Source organism: Drosophila miranda, chromosome XR, assembly GCF_003369915.1.
Source record: "Drosophila miranda strain MSH22 chromosome XR, D.miranda_PacBio2.1, whole genome shotgun sequence".
NCBI classification, from domain to species: Eukaryota; Metazoa; Arthropoda; class Insecta; order Diptera; family Drosophilidae; genus Drosophila; species Drosophila miranda.
In genome coordinates this window covers 29558067-29584065 of record NC_046674.1, presented here as the reverse complement: position 1 = coordinate 29584065, position 25999 = coordinate 29558067, and the positions used below count along the sequence as shown (strand labels likewise).

The window sequence follows — 25999 nt, the reverse complement described above, 5'->3', positions numbered from 1 at the left end:
GTCGGAGGAGGAGCAGCTACATGTGTCCTTGGTCCCCATTTCGGGGGTAGTTTTCTGCTGGTCTGCTGCTGCTGCCGCTTCTGCCGCTGCTGTGTGTGGAGGAGGGAGGAGAGGACTAAAGCTCCGCATCGCTTGCAACCGCACGAACTCCATGCTCCAAGCGAGTGTGGGGCTGTGGCGCTACGCAGTGTTGCATTAATGTGCGTTTGGGTGATTCCCGGAACGGAAGTCGATTTATGTTTTGTGTACCCTCTATCCCCGCTCCCTCTGTCTTGTCTGTCTGCCCCTCTCTTCTGTCTCTGCGGGTGACAACTTTTCGCCTTGTTTCGGCCTTCGTCTGGGGGTCCGGCAAATGGCAAATGTTTTTGGCCGCAGCTGCCAGAAAGCATCCACCGCAACGCATCATTCGCTTTAAATGCACCCCACACACCCCACTCCGAGTGTGGATACCACCCCCTCACCTTCCTATTATATTTCCCATCCCCCCAGCAGCCCATCAGCCCATCAGATGAGGCATTGTCATGGTAATGCTGGAAAAATGCTTTAAACTGCCTTCTAATGATGCAGACGACTCGACTCCCTCGTCGAGGACACGCTCTTCTCTCCTCAACTCTCCCGTAATGTCTGCTATCCCTGTTTTAATTTGCCAACCTTCCGCATACCCACTACCCCCTCTAAGGGGACAAGGGCTGCTTTGAGGGTAGGATGCTGTACTGTCAGTCATTTAATGGCTTACCTTATCTTCAGCTTCCTCGGCGCGTTCTTCCGCTTCGATGACGCGCTGCTCCAGCTCCGTTAACTGCAAAAATGAGGAGAAAGTTGGTTAAATCTCATTGTAGCGGGTGGCGGGGAAGGGTCTGGATGGGTATGTGGGTGCTTAAATATCGGAAATTATGTGAAAATAACCCGCCACATGCGGATCCTTATGCTGCAGCAGAGATTAGAAAATGTTGAACGGGGAAAATGGGTATTTTTACAGGCAATTATGAGATATATACATGGTTTAAAATTTCTCTTATCTTTTAGATAAATTTACGAAACTTTAGATGGCATTTAGATAGTTTCCAGACCATAAAACCCCCGAAAATGCAAGGAAACCCCCTTATAAAGTGGATTCTTCGTGGATTCTACGTAGATTCTACGCCGTAAACACATGAATTACATGCAATCCACGTCTTAACTACTAACTACTTGCCCAACTAACCATCATCCACAGTGCTTAGCCAATACACTAACCAAGTCCACACGGTATCTAATGAGTTTCTATTTCAAAAATGAATCGCACATAGCACATACATAAAAATGTTTTATGCACGATAAATAACAGAAAATATATTTGCGAATGTTTTATGTTTATATTTATCTAATGGAAAATTGTTCTCATATAACTTTATGTGTTTAATACATTATTTCTAATAACACCTCTAATTTTACTGTACGAAACCAACATAAAATGACGAATTGCTGCTTTTATCAAATAACATATCGCAAAACAATTTGGTAATGAAACACTATTGATGGCCAAAAGATACGAAGGCCGGAGCACACACATTTCGTAATTGGATAAGTTTTCGGACACCCGAGCAGGGATGTACATATGTATGCTCTGTCTACATGCAATCCACAAATTCCGTCAAGACACGAACCAGCGACAATTGGATGCACAGCTCTTAGCTGATACACACACCAACTACAGCACGAATTTCCCCGTATCTGTGAGAATTTCCCGTGTTGAATACGCTTTAAGAGCCGACAGACGGCGCCGGTTGTCCCTTTTCGGGATTTTGGCTGTTCAAAAGTGGTAAGGACCTCCCATTCATCCCCTCCAGACAATCCCGGGGAGAGCTGTTGACCTCCCCAATCCCATGCTGGACATCCATCAATCAGTGGACGACTCAATCATGGGGAAATGGCACATAATTTGCGGCTAATAAGGATAATGCGAGGATCCCCGAGACAACGAATGAATGGAAATTCATGGGAGGAAACACCTGCCCGAAAGCACTTGCCCATCATCATAAGCACCCCATGCTCTTCCCTCCCACCTCGAAGGATACGCTAATCCTGCTAAACAGGAGGCCCGAGAAAGGAGGCACGCGCCCTATAAGGATCACCATTACCGCTTGAGGGGGATGTAACGTTTCCATGCCAATTAATCAGCCAAGTGGCCCCCAAAGCAAAAAGCCAGATGGATAGATGGATAGACTTTGCCACTTGATTCCGCTGCAAAGCACACAAAAGGGGACTCCCTCACTCCCACTACCACCACCACCTCCACCTTCACCACCACTACCACTCCCAGTCCCCACGTCAACCGTCGGCCGCTCAAAGATTCGATTTTGAATGCCTTAAGTGCATTAATTTCCGCTTTTTATGCCATTCAAGTGGCCACTCAACGGGGACAGGAGGGGGAGGAGCCGGGGTACTCAATTGATTGATGGCTATCAAATTGTTGTGCAAAATATGAAGCAGCCCCAGCCCGCCCTCACTCCCCGCACTGCATAAAGAGGAGAGCGGAAGCGGAAGTGTCAGAAGGGATGGTTGCCTTAACCTTTAAGTGCCTTTTCCCATTAGAAGTGGACGCTACAGGAAGAATGTAACAGAGGAACACAGAGAATAACTAATCCATTCCCTCCTGGTACCCTCATACTCATATTTTATTTCCTTATTTCCTTGAGTACTTATCCTCTGTCTCTTGGCTCTGAAAAACTTCCACAGAACTCTTATATTATCCCACAATATCCCATAGAATTGCACTGCTCTACCATCGATGCGTCTGTTAAAGAACTACTAGAACGACTAGACTAAGCAAAAGTTCCACTTATCCAGAGCTTCCGAGAGTCCGAAGAGGCGGACACGATGGCGACAGTCTTTGTTGTTTTCTTGCAGAGATCGTCTATGGAATATGTCCACTTGCTGTACGAGTCTGGTCTGCAATCGTCGGAGGAGAAGCTGCCTCAGTGCCTGGCTCGGAAACAGCTGCTTTGCATAGGAATGTCGCTGAGTCAGCTCCCGACAGCCGTTGACCAGTGGCTCTATAAAACATAGGCGGCACTCGTCAGAGCAGCATCGTCTGCTGCCGACATCAGAGAAACCAGAATGTGCTCCAATCTGGGCGACTTGTTCGCCTGCATCAAGCCGCAGACAGAGATAGAGCCGGAGACAGTGCCTGAGACGCCGGACAGCATGGGGAACAGCCATCGGCGGAGCATGCAGGTGGATGACATGGAGGCATACGATCTCGACGAGCAGTTGCATCAGGAAATGCTGCGGGAGAAGGAGGAGCGCCGTCTCAGCCTCGGGAGCCTGGGCAGCCTCTCCAAGCGACTGGTGCGCGCTCCGAGGCCCAATCTGCCGCCTTCGAAGCACCTGCCCGTCCCCACCTGCATCCGTCCGCCCGCTCGCGGGAAGCGCGCCTCCTTCGAGACCCTGGAGCGCTATGACCAAGTCTTTAGCGCTCCCTCCGGATCCGACCGCTGCATTCCCGATCAGTTCTAGGGGAATTCGGAGTTTGGGGCTCGGATTAAAGGCCGGCCAGTCGGCAGCCTATAACATTATGTTGGTTTTTCTTTGGGCACAACTTTTGGGAATGGATTAAGGAGTAGAAAAAGTCCTAAGGCTGAGGGAAAAGTTGGGCCTTGGGTTGCGTGCGTGCAAAAGATGGCCGGCCACTCGTCCTCTATCCCTTCATCGATTCGCGCTCCTGTTCATTGTCCCCACCCCTGAATATAGGCGTTTCCACCGCCAATTGGCTGAGTTAATTGGTGGGAAGCCCATTTGCTAGTTGGTTGGGGCTTTAAGCAGCCGCATTTTGGCTTAATTGCATGGCGCTTCATCCTGCTGGGGGTGCGAGAGGGGGGCGGTGCCACCCCCACCCACCCTTTTGCAGACACTTTCAAAACAACTTTTACAACTTTGAATGGAACGGACAAACAATGCGAATGAAATCACCTCGAAACAAACTCAAACACAAAACCAGAAACAGAAAATGCAATTTCCCCGCCACGAATGCAATTCCCACAAACAAATGCCATACAATGGGACACTGCAGGAGGGTGCTGCAGAGCGGGTGGCCGTGGCACCACCCCCCCGACATGCGAGCCATGAAGTCGTTTACTTTTGGCCATTAGCTAGGGGTTTAGGTGTCGTTCGCCTCGCGTTGCAAAACTTTCCCCGCGAACGTCGCCTTCTCACAAAAGTTCTCCTCTCAGTCTCCCCCTCTGCGTGGGGGCAATAGGGGCAATAGGGGGGACAGAGAGATCTTGATAGGTTTCAATAGTAGTTTCAGTGGGGTTGCGGGGGGTGTTGTCACCCCCCATTGGTTTGCTCTCAGGTTAATGGTTACTCAATTGGGAATCGGTTGAGGTAGAGGTAGATTGCGCTCTGTTACGAGTACCCCTACTCCCACCCGTACCCGTGCCCATTCTCGTTCTCGTTCCATGTCATTCGGAATCGGTCCATTATACAATTAAGGACAGCCATAAACCACTATCTGCTAAGGTGATATTTTTATTCCAATCCATTATGCATTATCCTTCTTATCTTAAGCCATTCCATTCCTGTGTGGCTTTGGAATTCTTCTCTATTTGCATCAGCCCCACTTTGCCGAATCTCTATTTATACGCTACTAGTATTTCCAATATATTATCTCTAATCAATTGTCCATTATTCCCTTGAATCTCTAAAACACACGTTGGCAGACTTGAGCATAATTTGCCTTAAGAAAAAGGTTTAAAACAAACAAAAAGGTGGAAAATCTAAAAGAATTTCAATCAAAAATAATTCGAATATTTATCTGATACAAAAACAGCATCATATGTAGTTGCAGGTGCCCCTGATAAGGAATGCTCATTCAGGGATTCCAATATCCTCCCATATCTATTAGTTGGTACACGTTCCCCCTAAATATTCCCACATATGTACATATATATTCCCATATATTCCCATATTCCAATACCTAACAACCGCCAATAGATGCACATAATTATAGTTGAACATAACAATCTGATTGCATTCTTTCAGTTTGTTTCTCACTAATCAATCCACATAAAACCTTAACCATTTTATTCCTTTCGTTCCCTTCCCATCTCTATATAAAACCGAATATAAATCAAGACAATCTCCACTTCATCCATCTCATATGATAATCTTATCTTTTGGCCTTATCGAACTCTAACCTTCTCTTTCCTAAGATCCATTAGGTGTGCACTATGTCGCGCGTGATGCAGCAGCGCACTTCGGTGAAGAGAGAGAAAGAGCGCCAAGCTGTTTCTTGGGCCACTTGCTGCACTATGCGACCATGACCCCCTTTTTCTGAGCAAAATACATTTTTCAAAAGTAGCTAAGATTATATATTTTTAACAGAATATATTTTTTCAAGCATGTGCCGTTGACGCGGAAAATGAAACAGTTTAAGTGGAATTTGTGCAATGCATTGGACATCAATAATCTGTATATTATCCGTATATGGCCCTCACGAATTCCGCCCAACTTAAGAGAGGATCCCCTGCATGGATCTGCCATTACGCGCCCTGAAAAACTGCATCCAATTCATCACGCCCCCACCGATGCCGCTTGATGATTTGCGGAATTATTATTACTCGCTCAATTTGGCTTACGATTCCGATTGGGATTTCTATTCATATCAAATATATAATATATTATTTATTTGGATTAGGTTTTTGTTTGATTTGTATTTGCATTTGCATTCGCATTCGCACTCGCATTTGTTGTCTTCTCATTCGGGGTTCGCGTTCTTTTCTGTTTTGTTCTGTGTTTTGATTGCAAAAAGTTAATTAAAAATTTGTTGTAATTGAATTTTATCGCATTGTTTGTTGTGGAGTTTGCTGCTTTGTTTCCGTTGTTTGCGTTGTTTTTTGTTCTTTCTGTTTGTTCATTTTCATACCCAGTACTCGAACAGCATACAATATTAGGGTATATTCGATTTGTGGTCTATGAGACAACGAAAAAGCGCGGAATCGTAGAGAAGAACCGTATCTAGCAGATCAGCAGGCCACGCGTTTCGCAGACTCTTCCCGGTGCAGGGTGAATGTAGAGCCGGGACGCTAGCTGCGACTCCCAACGTGCCCGCTCGATTTCTATTGGATACATTTGATTGTGTGTTTTGTTTTTTGTTTTTTTTTTTCATAGAGAGAGTTTTATGGCAAATGTCTGGCCATTATGCCATTTGTTGTCATTTGGTTTTTGCCTTTTGCCCGTAATTGGATTATTGCAAAAGAGTTTTAATTAAGCCAAATGAATGGAGCGCAGGGGAAGTGGGATGAGGTGTGGCATGTGGGATTGTGGCAGGTAGTAGCATGCGGCATCTGTTAGATTATGAGCTCGGGCAGCCGTGGATCATCATAGCCCTCGTAGCTGTCATCCACTTCCAGTTCCTGGACCTGCTCTTCCTCGATGGCGGGATGGGAATACCCCATGGGTGGCTCCACAACCACAGCCTCCGGGAACGGCGTTGGTGCCACCATTACAGTCAGAGGTGGTGGCACGTCCATCGGGGGGGCGTCGCCGCGGAATCTGCGGCAAGCAAAGAGATCCAGGAAAAAGCCCATAAGCATGATCCGTCAGCAGTGAGTGCTCTTGTCTCGCTATCTCTATCTCTATCTCTATCTCTATCTCTATCTCTATCTCTATCTACAGCTCCAGCTCCAGCTCTAGCTGTAGCTCCAGTGATCCCAGTGCGTGGACTGCTGCTCGATGACAGCAAGCGGAGCCTTTAATCCAAAGCCACCTCCATGGGGGGTCCGTATAACAGCTGTTTCCCCTGTTTTCCTGTTTCCGCAGCTGTTTACTGTGCTAAATGGTTCCACAAAGCCAAACACTGTTCTACTAAATAAGCACCCGAGCCCCATCCCCCGCCACACACAAATGACAAAATAAATTAAAATTAAAATTAAGTATATCCCGTTGATTAACGAATGCGATCATGCATTTTGCATTAAATGTGAATATGCATGAATATAATGCACGAGTGAATGCACTGCAGTGGCACGTAATCCACCATCGAGGAGTATACAAAAAGAGATATATGTAGATGTTGTACAAGTGCTCTCGCATATGCATGTATGCACGTTATAATTACATTTATGCGCTGCCATCAAATTCAATGGCGCTAAAACATTTGCGTAGCGGGAGACGGGGGACGGGGGACGGGAGACGGTAGACGGGAGAAGGGCCCTGCCGCCCAGCCATTCAGCGACAGGCCGTGCTGTATGCGCCACGTTCAATTCAACAATTCAATTCGAGCACTTGCAACGCTTCTGGCAATGGCAGATTTGTCCGAAACAAACGCCGAGTCGATATATCCTTACAGCGATCCCTGCAAAAGGCACAAGTCCTTCTCCAGAATGCACTGAAATGCGCGAGCAGTTCCCCTTTAAAGTAAATTGTCTGAGAACGAGACTGGTTCTCGTGCGATGTATTGTCGGGTAATGTACATGGCCTTTACTCCCAGAAATGAAAGCTGGGGTCCCCTCCTATCTCCCTGGCAACAAACCGCGCTCTTGGAGTATTAATTGCCCAACTTTGGGGCACTTTTCGGGGGGTGTAGCAGTAGAAAGTAGGCCAACTGCCGCCTGCCTATTTGCTCTCACAGAACGATGTCAATTGCATAAAGGCCATGCCCCAAGAGTTCCGGCCCGGCCCGGCCCCGCCACGCCCCACCACTCTGCCACACGCATCACGGCAGCCGCAAGTGTGGCGGCTCTTTCCCTTTGGGGGCTTGGGGTCAAGTGGAGGCAAAACACAACGTACAACAATCCAAGAATAACCACAACACACGAAAATGTAGGCTAACATGGGTTAAGGTGTGTCATTAGCTTGCCACAAAATAAGCGAAACCGCGCGCACGAGGCGACAGAGGCGACAACGGCCCTACCTAACGGCCGTGCGTAAAGTATCTGCGCTTCAAAAAGACTCTTGATTTGCAGTATTTTTTGCACATATTGTATGTATTAGCTACCGATCGTTCCTAGATATGTATATGTGGATAAAATTTGGCATGGGACAGCAGAACAGGGGGGAAGACAACGAAACGTAACGAAGAGAATGAGAATGAGAGCGTAAGCCGTTCGTTGCTTCCAATCCGCACAAGACGCCCTCCTATCCTTATCCTCCTAACTCCCCAGAGAGAAGACTGCTTCCCAGTGGCCCGGAGGCTTACTAATTATGGTTAATGGGCCAAGGGCGACCCCACACCTGCACCTTCACCTGCCACACCTGAGCCAGAAGCAGCGCCAACGAACTAATTAGAAGGCGCCTTAAGTGCAACAAGCAGGGCCCGTGGCTCCGAGGCAACTTTAAGCTGCTGCACAACTGCTGCGGGGCCTAATGCTGCCTCAGCCTTGAGTCGGGGGATGGGACTGGAGATGGGGCTTCCACCAAATTGACACAAATTGGCAGGAGGCAAGTACATCATGGCAATCAGATTAGACAACGACGACGACGACGACGACGACGACGACGACGACGACGACGACGACGACGACGACGACGACGATGCCGTCTCCAGTCGTTGCCAATGTGCGCTCATCATGTGCGACATTCCGCTCCGGTTCCAGCCATAAGCAGGGGCATGCCACAAGGCACGCAACGTTTTTGCAGCTGCTTTCAATCATGACGCACGGATTAGGACTCAGGTTAAAGATTAACAATGGCAAACAGCAGCAGGAAAAGAGCACGAAAAGTGAGCAGGAGAGGGCGAAGGACACCCAGGACACAAAGAGGGGGATGAAAGGTGGGGTGGGATGTGTTCTCGATGGATGAAATGCAGTGGGACAAAGACCAGGATGTTCCCCCAAACGAAATGGAACGGGATAGGAATGGTATGAGACGGAAGAGGAGACTATAAGCCGATTGGCAGCAGGACATGCAACACTGAGAGAATAAGCATCAGATCAAAGGAAAAGGATGGATGGAAGAATAAAGAATAAGCTTCTATAAGGGGCCATGCCATCCTTTGGTTCGAAGCGAACCAAATTGGAGCCAAAAATAACACAAAAAGAACGGGAACACAGGAAGCAAAGCGAAACGATCTGGAATGGAAAGGGAATGAAATGAGAGAAACGTGCAGTTCAGAAGTAAACAGTAGAGGAACAATGATAAAGAACAAGTCAAGAAACCCCGATAAATGAAATGGGAACGGAATACTTTCGTATGGGGCAAAAACGAAAGGCAACCCGAGGTGAGGTGTCAACGCTTGCAGTTTGACATTGGCATTGGGCTCTTTCGATCATCTATTCAAGGACCTTCCACCTTCACCATCTCGAGTTGTGCATATATCTACATATATGTATCTACATATCTACTCCACGACTGACAGTGGAATGAAACGGCGGAATAAATCAATTTAACGAACCAATGGAAACCAATCACTGAAAACCTGTTGAGTGTTGGAAAGGTAGAGTAATGCAAACGCCCTAAAAAGACCAGAAGACCACCAAGAAGGCATGCATATACTCGAATATGTGTGCGGTCATTACTCCTTGGCGTGAGAGAGTTGTGAGAAAGATATCCCAAAGCTATTAGCAGTTGATAGCGTCTCAAGGACTCCTCCAAAGACTCGTCCACTTACACCAAGTTCTGAAACTGAAACTGGAGGAGTCCCAGACTCCGGGACATGAGAGACAAAGCAAGAGATTCGCAGCGACAGTCGAGGAATAACAATTAGTGGCAGACTTTTAGGCGCAGGAACAGTGCCGGAGAGTGGAAGGACAGACAGACACAAAAGGCAAATGCAAAAGCTGGGTGTCGTCCCGTCTGCCGTCTCCCGTGTCCCGTGTCCCGCCGCCCGTCTCCCAAACGAAAGCCCAGAGAAAGTCCGCGCAATAATCACGGCCAAGTGCTGCATATTTATAGGCGCAATCAAGTTAATTGCAGAAACGGCAGACAGTGATAGGAACACACAAAGGAACGGCATGAATGAATGAATGAATGAATGAATACGAATACTGGCAGTGACTTAGAGAGGATGAGGTGCCGTACCTGCCTTTAACCGGCTTCCACTGGTACTACTCCGTAATTAACTTAATTGTGGGCCGTTTGCCGATGCTTTGAAGAGTCCTCGAAGCTCCTCCTTGAGGCTAAAGTAATTGCCACTCAAAAGTTCAATGCATTCTCAGATTCCATGGTTCCCTCATCCTCTGGCAATAACAATATTTTTGGCCTCGACTCCTTCAAGGCCAGTCCTCTACTGGCGTTTCCCCTCGAAAGTTTCGTGGGCTTACAACATTAGCACAAAACGAATTAATGAGTGTGGAAAATCTCTTAATGCTGGACAAAATCCCAAGCAGCGTAGCCAAGCACTTCCTGCCGGAGCGAAGCGCTCTTTCATTTCCATTTCAATTTTTGGATTTTTGAATTTTTGCAATTGGATTTCACAATATTTTCCTTTACCAAAAACTGCATTGCTGCTGCTGCTGTCGCTCCTTTTACTGGGTTTTCGGGTTTGTGGCGAATTTCAATTATCCTTGCGGGGGTCCGAGCAGCGCTTCGCATCTATTGCCTGCATTTCCTCTCATTTTCATCTTTCGGGACGCTTTTTTATTTATTTTGTTTGCCTTTGCCTTTGCTCTTGCCTCTGGCTTGTATTTCATTTTCAGTTTTATGCATGAGACGGCGCCTAGTTTTTCATTCTCATTTCCCAGGCCCATTTTTGCAGGACTCTCCTCCAGCTCTGGGTCCACATCGTCTTCCTCTGTGCCTTTTGAAGCTCGGGCGCCCATTCACGCTGTAAATTGTTTGCATACAATGGAGGAAAAGGAGCACCAGATGGGGGTCCGTGTCCCCAGCCCCCAGTTACAGCCCCAACCATTTGTTCAGGACCAGCCGCAGCAGGAACGGGACCTGGTCTCTGGGCTGTGGGTCTTAACTTTTGGCGTGGCTTATTGGTGCGGCAAGATTAAGTTTCAAATTGATGTGCGTTTTGAGTTGGCCGCCAAACGGAAACGGAAATGCCAAATGGGGAACTGTGGAAATGGGGAGGGGGAAACAGAGTAGTTTCCACCAAGTAGCCAAGGTTCCAGGCCCTCATCAGTGGCCGATTCTATGCCCCCGTAAGCCACATTGATGGCCAAACTTTAATTTGATCATTCTTTCCCCACTCCTTACACTCCTTACACTCCCCACTGCTCTGCAGTCCCAACTCCAATGGATACGAGTACGTGGATATATTTCGGGTGGTCTCTAGCCGATAAGCTAGGTTTTATGACCGAGCTTTTGGGGCTGCTTCACAGGGATTGGGGCATTGGGTCCGCTAATCAGGCTGGATTTTCGGGGATTGTAGAGCGTTGCTGAGGTGTGGCTGGAGTTCGGGTGGAACTGTGTCAAGTGTGACCATGCTACGCAGCGGAACGTGGAATACTTTAAGGGTGACCATGCTATACAGGGGAATGGGCGAAACGTAGTTCAAGGTTCAATCTTATTCGTTGCTGCAGCGGAAATGCCTGCGACTTTGAAGTCCTACATCGCCCTCATCTTCGCCTCTTGGAGTTTTTTGTTCTTGCAAGTTTCTGCTATGAAATGTGGAATAGATAAGAGGCTGTCACCCTCTGTGGCTTCATTTCTTGTGGCGTTCTTCTTTCATCTCAAAAATTCTTTAAAGATGTTTCACTCATGTTTTCAGTTTTCATTATTTTCAGCAAGGAAAAACGGAATAAATAATGCATATCGCCCTCTCTAACCTTATTTTGGAGCTCTGAGTTTCTCCAGTGACGGTCAAGTGTGACCATGCCAGCCAGCGGAATGTCGAACACTTAAAGGGTCACACTAAAAATGGCAGCAAAACAGCGAACTTTGATCTGATATCTGCGCTAAATGCCCAGCAGACTTAAGTGGTGCTGCCTCTTCTCCGGTGGAGGAGTACGAGGAGACCAGTGGAAGTGTGGCAGGGTGGCAGGGAGCAGGAGGCAAGAGACAGGACACACCTGACGTAGCAGCCAGGCAGGCAACAAAGCGAATGTGTTTTTGTGTGTTTTGTGTAAGGAAACGGAAAAGTTCTTGACTCCGTTTTGTTGGTGTGTCTGTCTGTGTTTGCGACGTGTGAAAGCAAGAAAAACTTGCGCATAAAATTTCCATATCAGCAATTTTATTTGCAACAATTTGGCAACACTTTTGTGCGGACTGGTGTGGTGGGTGGTGCCGTGGGTGCTGCAACTCCGGAGCTGGCGGTGACGTATCAATTTCCGCTTGATTGCATTAAAAAAGAAATACCAAGAGGGCAGGGCGCCAGCGAATGGGAGAAAGCGCGGCGAAACTTTTCCTTTTCCGTGTTTGCGTTCGTGTGGGCTCGTTTTTTTTCCTCTGCTTTCTGTTTGGCGCAAATTAAGTTTTTGGCCCTGGTTTTTGGGGGGCTGCAAATACGATTTTTGCGGCAAACGAAAATCGAAAATAAAGTTAAAAATTTTACGTTTTACTTGGGGGGTGCCCCGCTGTCCCGCTGTCTCGCTCTCGCGCTGTCTCGCTGGTGCCGCTCCTCTCCTTCTTTCCGAAGAGGCGAAAAGTTTGCAGGCTCTGGGAAACTTTGGGCGAGTGCAAAAGTTTACAATTCCTGCACACAGTTCGCTTGCCTGCGTCCAAGTTTAAAGGTTAATGATACCACAAAATAAGTTAAGGATCCTTTGGTCCTGAAGCCAGCTGCACACATGCAGCAGAAGGGAGCAGGAAGGACAGGGGGTAAAGGATATGGGATACGGGATACGAGAGTACAAGGAAATAATGCTTTTGATTGGATTTGTGTAGTGAAGCGGCGGTCATGGCCACATTGGCTCTGTGTTTGCTACGTGCCCCAGTCGCAGACAAATTGCTTGTGTGGCCGGGCGACAGCGCGTGGAACACAGTGGAAACGGAATGCAGCAGGTCGCCAGTGTGGCCCTGCCCCGCTGAGGAATTCGGTACACAGAAAATTACACAGAAGTTTTATTTAATCAATGCTCAACATATTTAGTAGTGGGTCGTGGACGCACCATGCTGAATCGCTTGTCGTATGGATCAAAGTCCAGCTTCATTTGCGACACAAATGGCACCGCAATGGCATCCACTAATTCCTGTGTCTGCTCCACTGCCTCCAGCGGCGGGGCCGGCGTCTGAGGGGTCACTGGGGCCTTGCCATCAGCAGTCCCGTGGCAGCCACAGCAACAGGCCACTCGTACAAATGCCGCCCACATGATGCACTCTCTCTATTTCCGATGTGGAACTGTGGCAAATCACTTTCGAGGAGCCAACACTTTAGCTCTCGACTGACTTCAGCTCCATCTCCCCCACTCGATTGGCTTCAGTTGACAGTTGTTTTTTTGTGGATCTGCATTTCTCTGAGATAAGGGGCGACTCTATCCAAGACCATACAAAAATGTACTCGCATCTGTAGTCTGCTGCAAAGACATCTGGGAACAGACATTCATTGCTTCCCCTGCTTATCCACCAGCAATGCTTCGTAAAGAGATTTAACGAGCTGTGATTGATATCGAAGCTCAATCTTTTTTACTCGAATTTAAACAAGCAATGTATATATTCATTCCATACCTTGGCCGATAGAACTTTTAATATTGTTTCCACTCATTTCTGCAGCTTAATGATACTCATATTCATTCGGATTTGTGTGGAAACGTGAAATTGATATGGTACCCCTACAGAGTTCCCTTCATTGGAATTATTCCCCACATCTTTGGGCTTGGGAGGCATTTGTCATCCTTTGGTTCCTCAAGATGTTCCCCTGGCATTCCGCACTTCGGGTCCTGGGCCTCCCTTTCACTCGCTCCACACTCAGCGCTCAATTGTTCCATTAACAAATGGCAAAGCCCGACATCTGTCGCTCCTCCTTGAGGATGTACATGTGTACATCCTTACGGTTGCTGTAACGTCTTCTCCTTTGCCTTCAAGTCCTTCTCCTTCTCCTTGTTCTTATTCTTATTCTTGTTTATTGTTAGCTTAGTGAACATTTAATTGCTGTTTGCATTTGTATTTTGGTTTTTTGTTTCTTCTTCTTTTCTTCTCAGCCACCCATCGCCTAAGCATCGCCCAACTTCCTTCTCCATGTCCTTTTTCCTTCAATCCGACTCTTCATATAAATGACAGAGTGGCGCCCCGACTTTGGGATACCCAGTAAACAGTAGAGTGCTCTTAAAATGGAATGCTGGGTAGATAATATGAATATTTATCAGCACGTAATATTCCCAGCAAAAACAAAAACTTCTCATTAAACCTGATCCTCTAAGTATCTTTTGAAATTGGGGCCTGCTTCAACAAATATTTATCCGATCACGATGATTTTGGGAAGACAGGTAGATCATATATTTGTTTATGGGTCCGCCAAGTGGGAGAATTTCAGAATTTTCAAAATTACAGATGCCACAACATATTTTCGGATACCATGAGATTCCTGCTGATCCCATCTTAAAGGCTTTCCCCTGGCTGCACATACACACTCACTCGCCCAGGATACCCTTCCTCGTCACTCCACGAGCACAAGGGGTATCAAAAGTGTGGGGCGGTGGGGTTTGATGGCAGGAAAGCGCAAAATTTACATTTTAATTTCCTTTAATTAAAAAAAACAGACAGCCAACGACACAAAAAATATCAAAAATAAAATACATTAAAATGTTTTTGCTCCCTTCATTTCATTTCTTACTTCTTGGGTCCCTTTCTTATTTTCGTTACTTTTCTTATCTAAACGGAAGGAAGGCGAATGTGATGGGAAGCGGTGACAGCTGTCAATATAAACAATTTGAAAGGATTTCCACTTTAGGGACTCCAAAGGAGTCGCCAGAAAAAAAACAGAATAACTAAGGTACGGAAAAATGGTAGCATAAAAGGGAATCCGCCAGGTGAAAAGTACGTGCAGCCGTCCCTGAAAATGTACGCGGAAAATATTTAAGGGAAATGGAATGGGGTCCTTGTGGGGGATGGGGATGTGGATGGGTGACCTCCGCAAGTGGTGGAAAATGTAATTATTATACGCTCATCAAAAAAAGAGGAAGCACAACTCAGGGAATGCACCTTAATCACAAGAAGGATAAGAAGGTTCCCCTAGAGGTACTAAGGATGTAAGGATATGTCTTGTGGTGACCCCGATTCAGCATAACCTTTCAGAGCACTCCCTCGAATAGAAGAATAGAACACAAGCAGATCTGTAACTTGTTCCTTAAGTATTCTAATTTCTAATTTAAGAACTTGGTCGTGTTTCCGTGTTTGAGGCAATCTTTGGCCAATTTAAATACAAATTACCTTGCCGAATGCTCGACAAACCTTCAGGAAAGGGAAGGAAGATTGCTCCTTCGGTGAGCTACTCAAATTGCTGGAAAATGCATATCCGATAAGCACAAAAACAAACAAATTGATGAGGCACTCGAGACACTGGACACACTGCTCGTGCCCCGTCTCTGCTCTTGCCGCTTGCCGCTTGCCCCACACAGAATGGGAAAGAATGGTCGAGAGCATAATTTTGTTTTTTGGGATCTCAATTTCCCTGCTCTCCGCTCCTGCAGGCCATGGCTGAGAAAGAGACACTGAGGACACAGCTGGGCAGGGATGATGTCAGGGAGTGCAGAAGCAACAGCCACGAATCAATTTCTGACATATGGCCTGTCAATGAGCTTTGACGTGTGGCTGAGGCAAAGATAAAAGGATATACCCGATATGCGAGGCACAGGGCCATTCAACAGAGTGCTGCACGGAGAGGAGGCGCACGGCTCCGACAGTGGAGCTGCAACATTGCAGCTAAGCAAACATGACACCAGTGGGCCACCACACAGAAACGCCCCCGGACGCCCACACTCCGCATGAGAGATAGTGCCAGTGAATGGAGAACGGAGAATTGAGAATGGAAACCAAATCATACTGAAGCTGAAGGCTAAAGGCGATTCCCCCTTATACTAGAGAGGGAGAGGACGCTGCAGGACAGCTTCATTAAGGGGGCCTTGCGTCTATGTGTGTGTGTGTATGTGTTTGAGTGTGTGTGTGTGTGTTTGTAAGCTTTTTACATTTTCTTTTGCAATTTTCCATTTCACTTTGTATCTTGGGCCAGCGCGTTGATGGGGATTCCTGCGGAGCACATCCCCGCCTCTCTCACTCTCGGCAGCATAGTGTATTTATCCTCCATCCCTCAACAGACCCGCGCACACACTTGGACACCCAGGCCCTCGGACAACACTACACACTGCACAGTGAAGAACAGGACTCTCGTTTCGGTAGCTACTCGAAAGATTCCATGGGATTCGCATCCCATCATTATGTGTCGTGGAACTTGAAACTCTTCCAGCAGCAGACTGCTCCCTGCCATTCCATGCAGGAAGTCTTTTGCTTTAAAATGCAACAAAATACGCAAATTGGGAGTGCCAGTACCAGGAACAGCTGATCCAATGAGCGCACATGTTACTCGATTCTGTCCCGATGCTAATTCCTAAATTTATTGAATCTTTATTGAAAGTAATTACTAAACCAGCACCAAATCAGCAAAAGCTCAGTTTTTGCAGTACTTCTTGTACCGTCACTATCTTCTATAAGAAGACAGAATTCCTAGACACAGCCCCCCTTAAATATTTAACTATCAATAAAAAATCCCAGAGAAAGGGACTCAAGAAGAAAGAAAGTAGGTTAAAACCAGTGCTTTACGACATTCCCGTACGACATCATGGAAATGTACAAAAGTCTGTGATTGCTTGAGCTCCTAAAAGTATCCTCTCAAAGGCGTGCCGTGCCGCTTATTGCTAGAAAGCCAGGTGCTCCAGCCAGGTTTCGCTTATTTTGGCTTTAATAACGATCCGATCGGCGAGTGTTCCTTTAAACAAAACTATTCTGCTTTTCGTTTTTGGGCCATAAACCTACGAGGACTGAGTGGGAGTCATAGGAGTCGTATCTGCTCTGTTTTCATTCTAGACTTTTCTCGCAGTGTACAACGCATAGTACAACGTTTCGCTTCTGTGGGGAAAACATTTTGCGCAAATTGAAGTATTTACCTTTTTGGTCAAGGCAATGCAAACTATCCATGTGCCCCACTCCTGGCTGCTGGCGTTCCGGGCGCTCTTGGCCTGCGTCTCCCAACTCCCAACTCCCATCTCCCATTTCCCAGCTCCATTTCGCAGCTCCATTTCCCATCTCCAATTTCCCACAGCCTCCCCGATGCACCCCCTACTCCATTTCAGCTTCATTTGCTTTATGTAAATTTCTACCTCTCTCTCGCCGACTCGAGGCCCTCTCTTTGCACCTCAGTAAGCTTTCAGTGTTATTTCCCAGTGCTTTTCCTGACTTGCAGTTGTCTGCTGCTGCTGCCGCTACTCCTCGCTCTTCTGCCACACCTGTCATCCACTTGCCACCCGGTTGCAGCCATTTGTCTCCCACACCCACACCCACACCCAAGCCCACACCCACTACAGCTCGTCCTAGGTTGTCCGTCTGACCGGCTCTCCGTGCGTCCGTTAGCTCAAACAAAACGTTGCGTAAGCGTTTGCCAAAGTTAAACCCGAGAACGCGCCCGAAACCCACTGGGGGGCATGCCACTAACTGACTATCGCTTACTGCCGCTGTCTGTGGCGCCCTGGCCCTGGCGCCTGGCGACGAGGCTGTGGCGCGGCACATGTCTGCACGTCCTTTTTTTCGTTTCGTTTCGTTTTTTATTTTCTTTTTTTTGGCTAGAAATTGCAATGCGCTGAAGCATTTTTCTGGGTCTGGATCTGGATCTGCACTCCAGGCCGCTACTCCCCAGCCTCATCACCGTCGCAGACATCCCAGCCATCCCATCCCAGCCCAGCCATCAGGCATTGGCCCCTGTGCCATCAGCAGCCATTTGTTTCTTGAATCGCGGCGTGTTAGGTTTCATTTTCAATTTTCATGGCATTTGCCTTTGTTTTGTTTTGTTTTTTTCTGTTTGGAATGGAATGAGAAATGGGTGGAGGGCACAGGATAAAGGCAAAAAGGTGTAGGAGGTGGCGGCATCCTTTAATCAGGCAACCGAATCGATTTGAAAACCTGGACTGATATCAATGCCACGAAGAAGTAAGACTGGAACGAGGCGCCCCCTCCCAGAAGCAGTAACAGTGTGACCATGCCCACGTGTGGAATTGAAACATTGGAAAGGTAGGAATAAGTTTGTGTTCTTTCGTCTCTTTCCTTCTCGAATGAACTCGATGAGAAGCTATTGGAATTACTCGACTTTCGTTCCTGTGGAAGATCCTGTGTGATCTTCGACTGTTATTCTATTCGGTGTGACCATGCATATATGTGGAATTGCAACGTGTCTACTGTTTCCATTAAAAAAAAGTGCTTAAAATCATTTATAGACAGATCTCTGCAGGAAACAGCGGGAACGGAACGATTCCATCCATTCAGTTTCCTAGCAGGGGACTGCTGCGGAACTGGAACGGTTCAGAGCGGCCAAATCTTAATGCCAGATTCGATTTGCCATTTGCCACATGGCCATAAACAGAACAACATTCCAACAATTACCAAAGTCCGAAAGAACTTTTTTATTAAGTCATTTCATCGTTAGCCAAAATGTACCCAAAAGAAAGAAAGCAAAGACAGAGTAAGAGCAAAAGAAAGAGTAACACAGAGAGAGAGAGAGAGAGAGAGAGAGAGAGAGAGAGAGAGAGAGAGAGAGAGAGAGAGACAGTAAAAGCGGCTGAAAATATAATCATAATAAAAGTGAAATTAAATAAAATGAAAAGTCATGAAAAACATTTGCACTTGTTCAAAAAGTAAGCAACACACAACAGCCAGCAATCGTTTGGGGAATGGAAATCGGAGTGGGAAGTGCCTCCGAGTGCGAGTGTGTCCATTAGCCTGGGGGCATCCAGAGAGAGATAGCGAGGGAAGAGACGGAGCCAAAGAGGGAGAGATGCAGAAATGTGCCATTAAATATTTACTTCTCAGGCTCATTTCTTTTACTTAGGCAAAGGCTCGCCGAGAGTTTCGCTTCGAGCGCATTCCATTAGCTCTTCTCTACGTTTTCTCTGGATGGAGGGAGACTCTTTCTCTCTCTCTCTCTCTCTCTCTCTCTCTCTATCCGAAAGGAGGTGGAAGGAGCACAAGGCTCGAGCCAAAAACCCAGATAAACATAACCGTTTCGTTTTATGGGCAACAATCATTGCTTTTGATTGCCGTCCTGATGGCTTCAGCGCCCACCTACAGCTCCAGCTACAGCTACACCTACCACTAGGCTACTGCGGCCACAGGACCTGCTGCTGCCTCGGCAGCACCTTCTACTTCTTATCCCTTGGAAAAAGGTGTAAAATGCCGCATTGCTTAAATTTTTTATGGCTCACGCCTGCTGTGAGCAAGTCTGCCTCTTTGGTTATTGTGTCGTTCTCATGATTGAAACTCATTTGACTGGTCCAGAGGCATCATTGATCTGATGCCCTACTCTCCTACTCCCCTCCAGGACTCTCCTTGGCCCAGTGCCACATGGCTGTCAAATTGATTGGGGAGGAGGCTGCCCCCAAGAAATGCTGGCGGGAGTCGAGCAAGTGCCCCTGCCGATTGGGGGATCTTAACAGTGATGAGCGGCTCATTAGTTTTGCTTGCGGTTTCTGGCTGATTCGAGATTTTCGCCACCTTTGGGGGGAAGGTAAGAGGTAGAGCCCTGCCCGTATCCGAATCTTCTTCGCCCTTCAGTTCTGTTCGGGTCGACAACGAAACAGACACCTTCTCGGACGAAGTGTATGCTCCGTGGAAATGCTCGGAAGCGATTATCCGGAGAGCAACAGAGAAATTTGATGCGATTGATGAGGGAACTATCAAGTGACAGCTCTCCTGAGGGGCAGCTTCCCCTCGAACTGAAAAGGAACCAAGAGAAACCCAGAGAACCCAGCACCAGCACCGCGAGGGAGTTGTATCAACTTTAATGAAATTTCCTGCATGTTAAGGTGAAACTTCCGAGCGCGAACGGCGACTGGCGACTGGCGGACCAGCGAAAGGAAAAGCCAAAGAGAAAAAGCGGAAAAGTCCCTGGACTTAAGGAGTGGGAGTGACAGGATGCTGCGTGGGCTTCCTTTTTAATTTCCGTTTTTATGCGTTTGGGTCCCCAAAGGCGTCCAGGGATCGCGTCTCCACGATACCCCCTACCTGCAGGAAAAGACAGTAAGGGAGAGCCAGACAGGGAGAGGAAAAGAGTCCTGATGTTGCAAATTAGAAGCCACCATTGGTGTCTCTCTCTCTCTCTGTCCGAGTGTCTGCTGCTGGCTGCCCCTGATGATAAGCATAAAATTATCGACACAAAAGCAAAATTTGTGTAATAAAAATTTTAATTAAGTGTGTTTCGTCGTCTCTCCTCTTTTTTGTGTGTGTTTTTTGTTGTGTGTGTGTGTGTGTGTGTTTCTGTGGCAGACGAGCCAGCGATGCCCCAGAGCGATGACAGGGCTCTATCACACGGACACGCGGAAGAGAGGAGAAACGGAGACGCAGACACGGAGCCCGGCTATCATTGCTGGAAATTTATGCAAATCGGTTTCATCCGGGCAGCAGGCAGCAGGCAGCAGCCAGCAGCCAACAGCCACCGACCATCCACTGAATTAAAAGTGGAGTGTTTTCCACGGCAGAGAAACAAAAGGGAGAGCGACCGAACGACGATAAGGAACGGGCTGGGAGGCAGCGACAAAGGCAGCGGAACGATTAACGCTTCTAATGAGTACTAAACTCGCCTACGCAATTATGAGATAGCAAAGGCCCCCGCGGACCCGCGGACCCGCGGACCCCCGGACCCCCGGAAGCCCGGCAGCTTCCACGGACCAAGGCGTGGCCGTGTGGCGCGTGATGGCCAGAGGGTCTCCCCCTATACCCCATCCCCCCACGAATATCTCCCCAGACAACAGGCAATACAGAAACAATAAGTCCCCATGGACTGGAGACCCCAAGTAGAGATTGGTGCCAAAAGGATATCTGTGAGCGCTCACTTTTAAGTTTCGTTTGAATAGGGGTATCGATAGAGCGGCCCGAATTCGACAAATGTGCTCGATAAATCGATAAGCAGTTTATTGACACCGATTTCACCTTTTGAATGTCATCGAGAAAACAGTTGACCCTATCTTGACTTTCATTTTATAAGGATTATTAACAAATATTTCGGGGGAACACTTATGCAGAAGAGTGCTATCTCTCCATCTCTCTCTCTCTCCCTATCTGAAGATTCATTTTGGTTCTGCCTCCAAAAAGGGGCGTATATATTCTCGATAAATCGATAAACAGTTGATTGTCATAGAACACACGGCACCGGTGTTCCTAAGTCTTCTTTCTATGGGTACTCGCTGGACAATGAAATCACTTTAAGGATGGGCTGTGTTAGCTTAACTCGTTATATCCTTGGTAAACGATTCATGGACTCCGTGTAGCAGTGGAAATCCCCGTGCTCAAACACTCTGCTCCACAGTTAATTTATACGGACATGGCCGTTGCTCAATCTCTGCCGTTGCCTCATCCTGCCCCATCCTGCGCCAGCAGCGGGGCAGCAGGTGGACTTCCAGTGAGACAGAACGCGACAGAATCTCCTGCCAGAGACACGAGCCGAAGGCAAGAGTGGAAGTTGCACACAATTTATGGGTCGCCACTTCAAGTCAATAAGCGCATTTGTCTTGTCCTTTCGAGGACAGCGGGACATCCACTGACATTCTACGACAAATGCAGTCAGTGAATAGAATGGCCTGCGTTGGAGGGATTCATGCGATTCATCGGCCAGATCTCTTGACGGGAGTGAAGTAAGTACAAATCTGTGTGCAGTGGAAAAACGGAGAGGCAAGATTTAAGAAATTTCATTACAGGACACGGACTCAGGAGGGGTGTGCAGTCTCCATCTGCTTTCCTGTCGTTTACAATTTCATTTAATTCATTTTTACCATGGATTTTCAAGGCTACGTGCCAAAGGTCCCACAGGATAAAGGATGCATGGATGCAGGGAATCAGTGTCTCGTCTATTCGACTATTCAAAATTCAATCAAATGCATCTTTCTTCTTCCAAGGAGTTCCCCCTGCTGCAGTTTTTCCCAGTAACAATGGTTTTCTCCCACTTCTTCCTGGCTGCTGGCTCCTGGCTGCTTGCTGCTGGCTCCTGGCATTGTTTGGGCCATAAAAAGAAACAGTTATTAGAATCAGGACTCTCCCCCTGTCCGGCAGAAGAGAGAGTCCAAAAGGGAGACAGCGCGCAGCAGCAGCAGCGGCAGCCTGAATACTTAGGAAGATTATTATTATTATTGCTGTGGCTATTTGCCATTGCGTTATTACTGCCACTGCGTATCCACTGTGCAGTGCATATACTTACACTTCCGTCTGGCAGTGTAGTGCACTCCCGACTCTTTTGTTTAGTTTTCGTGCCCTTCAACGCAGTCGTTTCGCCGATTCCCGACTAAAGATGCGAGAGTTCTACGTGATCTATGATCTTTTTCTGAAGGGAGGAAAGTTTGAGTGTGCGAAACCTCTACTAAATATTATGAAGAATGCCATGGACAGTTCTGCACCCTCTAAGAAGTAGATCCACTCACTTTAAGGCCAACTTCTATTCAGATTTAAGCATTTACTTCTATGGTTGTGCTCCTCTCTCCCACAGGGGCTTTGCAGCCCACAGTTTTGCCAGCAGTTTTTTTGGTGTTCTTCCGCTTCGATTGTTTTGCTTTTGGGGTCCTCGTCATTGTGGTGGCTGCTGTTGTTGTTTTGTAGCTAAATTAGCTAAATTGCTTATGGGCACAAACCTCACGTAGCATCCGCCCACCCACTCACCCCCCCCCCCCCAGCCACGAAAAAAGAGAGCAGAGGGTGGGAAACAGAGTGGGGGAAGGAGCAGAGTTTGTGTTTGGTTTTTGGCTGAAATTTCTGCTGCTTTTTTGTAATTGTTAATCACGGAATGTTGAGCATTTTCCACGAGCAAGAGAATGGAGATTTCTCCACCGCTGCTGTGCTCTCCCCCCCCCCCCCCCCCCCCCCCCCCCCCCCCCCCCCCCCCCCCTCTCTTTTCAGTTGTGCGATTTTCTGTTTTGCATGGTCCATTGGGTTCGCTCTACGCTTCTCCGGAGTGGGGGCAAATCTCTTTTACTGTTTTCATTCCACACCCCCAATTCCCCCCCACTACAAGGGTGTGTACGTGCAGGTAAACGCATAATTAGGAAAATTCCTTTGTTGTCGAGTGCGGAATGAGGTAGGCGGGGGGCGGGGGGCCCCCACAAAACAAATGCTAAACTCTACACTGAGGAAAAACATTCTACAAAGATATTTACTCGTATCTTTTTGGATTTTGAAATTAATTTATAATTAATTTAGTGATATTTTCCCATAAACATTGGAAGACACTTCTACTTCTAGGTCTCCCAGATATCCAAGTTCTCTCAGCTTTTGCTCTCAGTGCGTGCAGTTCTATCGGCAGCAGCTAAAACCACTTTCGGTTGAGAGAGTCGAAAGTTTTTCGCAGCGGAAAATCTCATTTGTGTACACTGCCATTGAATCAAAGAAGAAAAGCGTATAATTTCACAGAGAGAGCATCCTTCGCTGCCATAGCTACCTGCCACTCCAGAGCGAGTATCTTCCCGTATAAGTCATCAATCGGCAGCAGCCCCAGAGGCCTACCCCTCGGTTTCCTTTTAGGGCATCACATTTCAAGAAACATCGCATACCATTCCATGGGGGAGGGGGATTCAGACTCACCTGAAAGAGATAGAGAGAGAGAGACAGAGGGGGAAATGTGTGAGTTAAAGAGATGTAAGATGAGAAATCAATGTACGTCTGTCTGTCGCTGTGTTTCCGTTTGTTTGCTGCCTCTGTGGGCTTGGTGAAACGGTTAACAAGTCGTATGAGTAATTTTATGACAGCCGAACGGCAGAGGACAGAGGAGAGAGGCAGCGAAAGGGGGGTGGAGGTCGGGGAGAAGCTGAAACTTTGATGCCCTTCTTGAACGGGGGCATTGGCCAGGACTGCCTCGGATCGCATTTCGGTGTTTCCATAATTGTATTGTCCTTGGTATGATGATGGCCTCCGTTTTCTAAAGATGTTCCTAGCAAGAACCACAGCTTCAAGGATTGACGATAGCTTTATAGTCCCTGAAAATAGACGGACCATCAATCAGACGAGAGTATCCAAAGAGTCGACCTCTTTCTCTGCCTACTCCGCCTTTCACTTTCCCTTCCAGAAAAGATGCCTAAGATACACTCGGAGAGAATTTTTATTTCCACGCACGCATAAAATGCCATTTCTAATTTACGATCCTTCCGTGTGGGTCCCGGGCCGAGCTTCACTTCGCCTCTGCCTCTGCCTCTGCCTTTTCCTTTGCCTTTTTTTTTCGTTTATGATGAATTTTCGTTATTTTCTTTTGCTTTATTGTTATTGTTCTTTGTTTGCTGTTTTCCCTGATTGCCATCCCACACACCCCCCTGCGAGCCCAAGACCTTTCCCCGCTCTTCGAGTGAGCTTACGATTTCGAATTCGAATTCGATTTTCGACTGTATGGCTGCACACCTAAAATAATGCCATAAAATCAGAGGCGAGACCCAGCTTTCCCTCTAATTAAATCAACATAAAAGCGGAGCTTCCCGAGCTCCAAGGGGAAGGGGGTGTGGCTGCATTTTTTCCACAAAAATTAATGACGTGGAAATTGGTTCTTCCTCAAACTTTTGTTCTCTCCCACGCTCCCGCTCTGTGTGTGGAAGGAAAGCAGCGGAAAACGAAGCCACAGATACAGATGGTCCCGGCACGCAGAGTACGTTTTTATCTGAAGTTCGCTGCAGAATAAAGTTCAAGCTCGACCAAGAAGTAAGTCACAAAAGATGCTTGGATGTCACAGAAAAAGAGTGCATAATTTGAAGACTACGCGGATCCCAGTTCTACAAAAAAACTCCGAGGAGAAGATGTGCCTAATGACAGAAGTCTTGTAATCTTAATATACCATTTAACAATATGCTAATTCCATACATTTTATTTCTGCAGCTTCATATTTGTCTTTAATCCATCTTCAATCTTCCTCTTCCAATAGCAAAATATATGAACTATTCTGAAATAAGACGATAATGGAACCACCATTTCGTACAGCTCATATGTTTCGCCTTAAAAGAAGGAAACCTGAATGGTCCCCTACTTTTTTGTGTTGTTCTGCTTGGGATTTACAAATCTTTGGAGGGAGCATCAGCCTTTTATACTTTGGGATCGATGCAACGCATTGTTGTGTTTTCCCAGATGTAAGGGCGCTCTCCATGGGATATTATTCCTCAATCTCCATATTGTGTGGCGCAACAAGAACTGGTTCCAACTGATTTGAATTCTGTTGCCTCTCCAATGAATTTCCTTCAGGTTTATTAGTAGGTCTCTAGCTTTGTTTTACTTTAAGGTTACCCTATCTTTCACCGAGGTTTTCTTTTCCTTTCTCCACCTTTATATAATACAATTGTAGTTCTCCCCATCTCTTTATCCCTTCTCTATGTCTCCACTTCTAGTCCATGTATTTATCTGGATTCCAGCTATTTCCTTGTTCCACAGTTCTGCTTCCCTTCTGTGCTCCCAATCCATCTGTTTCCTCCTCATCCATCACTTTTCGCTTCCTAAATCGCAGTACAATTTTCCATTTTCCCCTGTTTATATTTTCTTTTTAATCAATTTAATGAACCCAAAAACGCAAAAATTTGTCATGCTTCGATATGCCGAAAATTTGTCAATTGGACAGACGTCTCTCCCCCTTTTTGCCCACAAATTTCACGCAGAATATATTTTGGGGGGAGGAGGAGGAGTGGAGTGGTGGTACAGTACGCACACTGCATACATAAATCAATTTCAATTAACGTTAATTAAATACGCATCAAGTGGGCATGACCACAAAAGCAAAATACAGAGGCGGCAGGACTCCCCGAAACCCGGAACCCAAAACCAGGAGCGTGTCAGTGGCACGGTACACGGGGCACAGGGCAGGACACAGGGGGTTGCGCGAGAGCCAGGAGCGGACAAGAGCACATAAAAAACCGACGCTGAAATGGGTGAATGGTTAAAGTCCCACAGATTCAGAGATTGGGGGAGACTCAGAGAAGAGACTTCCTTC

At 47.1% G+C, this 25999-nt stretch overlaps 2 protein-coding genes across 11 annotated transcripts in view; both read right to left on the bottom strand.

The window, feature by feature from the left end:
* Positions 1-25999, bottom strand: part of LOC108151729 (uncharacterized protein CG43867) — a 127357-nt gene that overhangs the window by 28083 nt on the left and 73275 nt on the right. For all 10 annotated transcript variants that reach the window (XM_017280518.2, XM_017280520.2, XM_017280519.2 and 7 more), the window contains one exon: positions 737-799. In XM_017280518.2, coding sequence (XP_017136007.1) covers positions 737-799 — 63 coding nt within the window. The remainder of the gene's footprint in view (positions 1-736; positions 800-25999) is intronic.
* Positions 5982-6698, bottom strand: LOC108151733. The gene has a single exon (XM_017280533.2). It carries the CDS (start codon positions 6573-6575, stop codon positions 6330-6332), a length of 246 nt encoding a protein of 81 aa, XP_017136022.1. The 5' UTR covers positions 6576-6698; the 3' UTR covers positions 5982-6329.

Excerpts from the sequence above, each read along its gene's own strand:
- LOC108151733 (XM_017280533.2), bottom strand. The coding sequence starts at position 6,575 with ATGCTTATGGGCTTTTTCCTGGATCTCTTTGCTTGCCGCAGATTCCGC.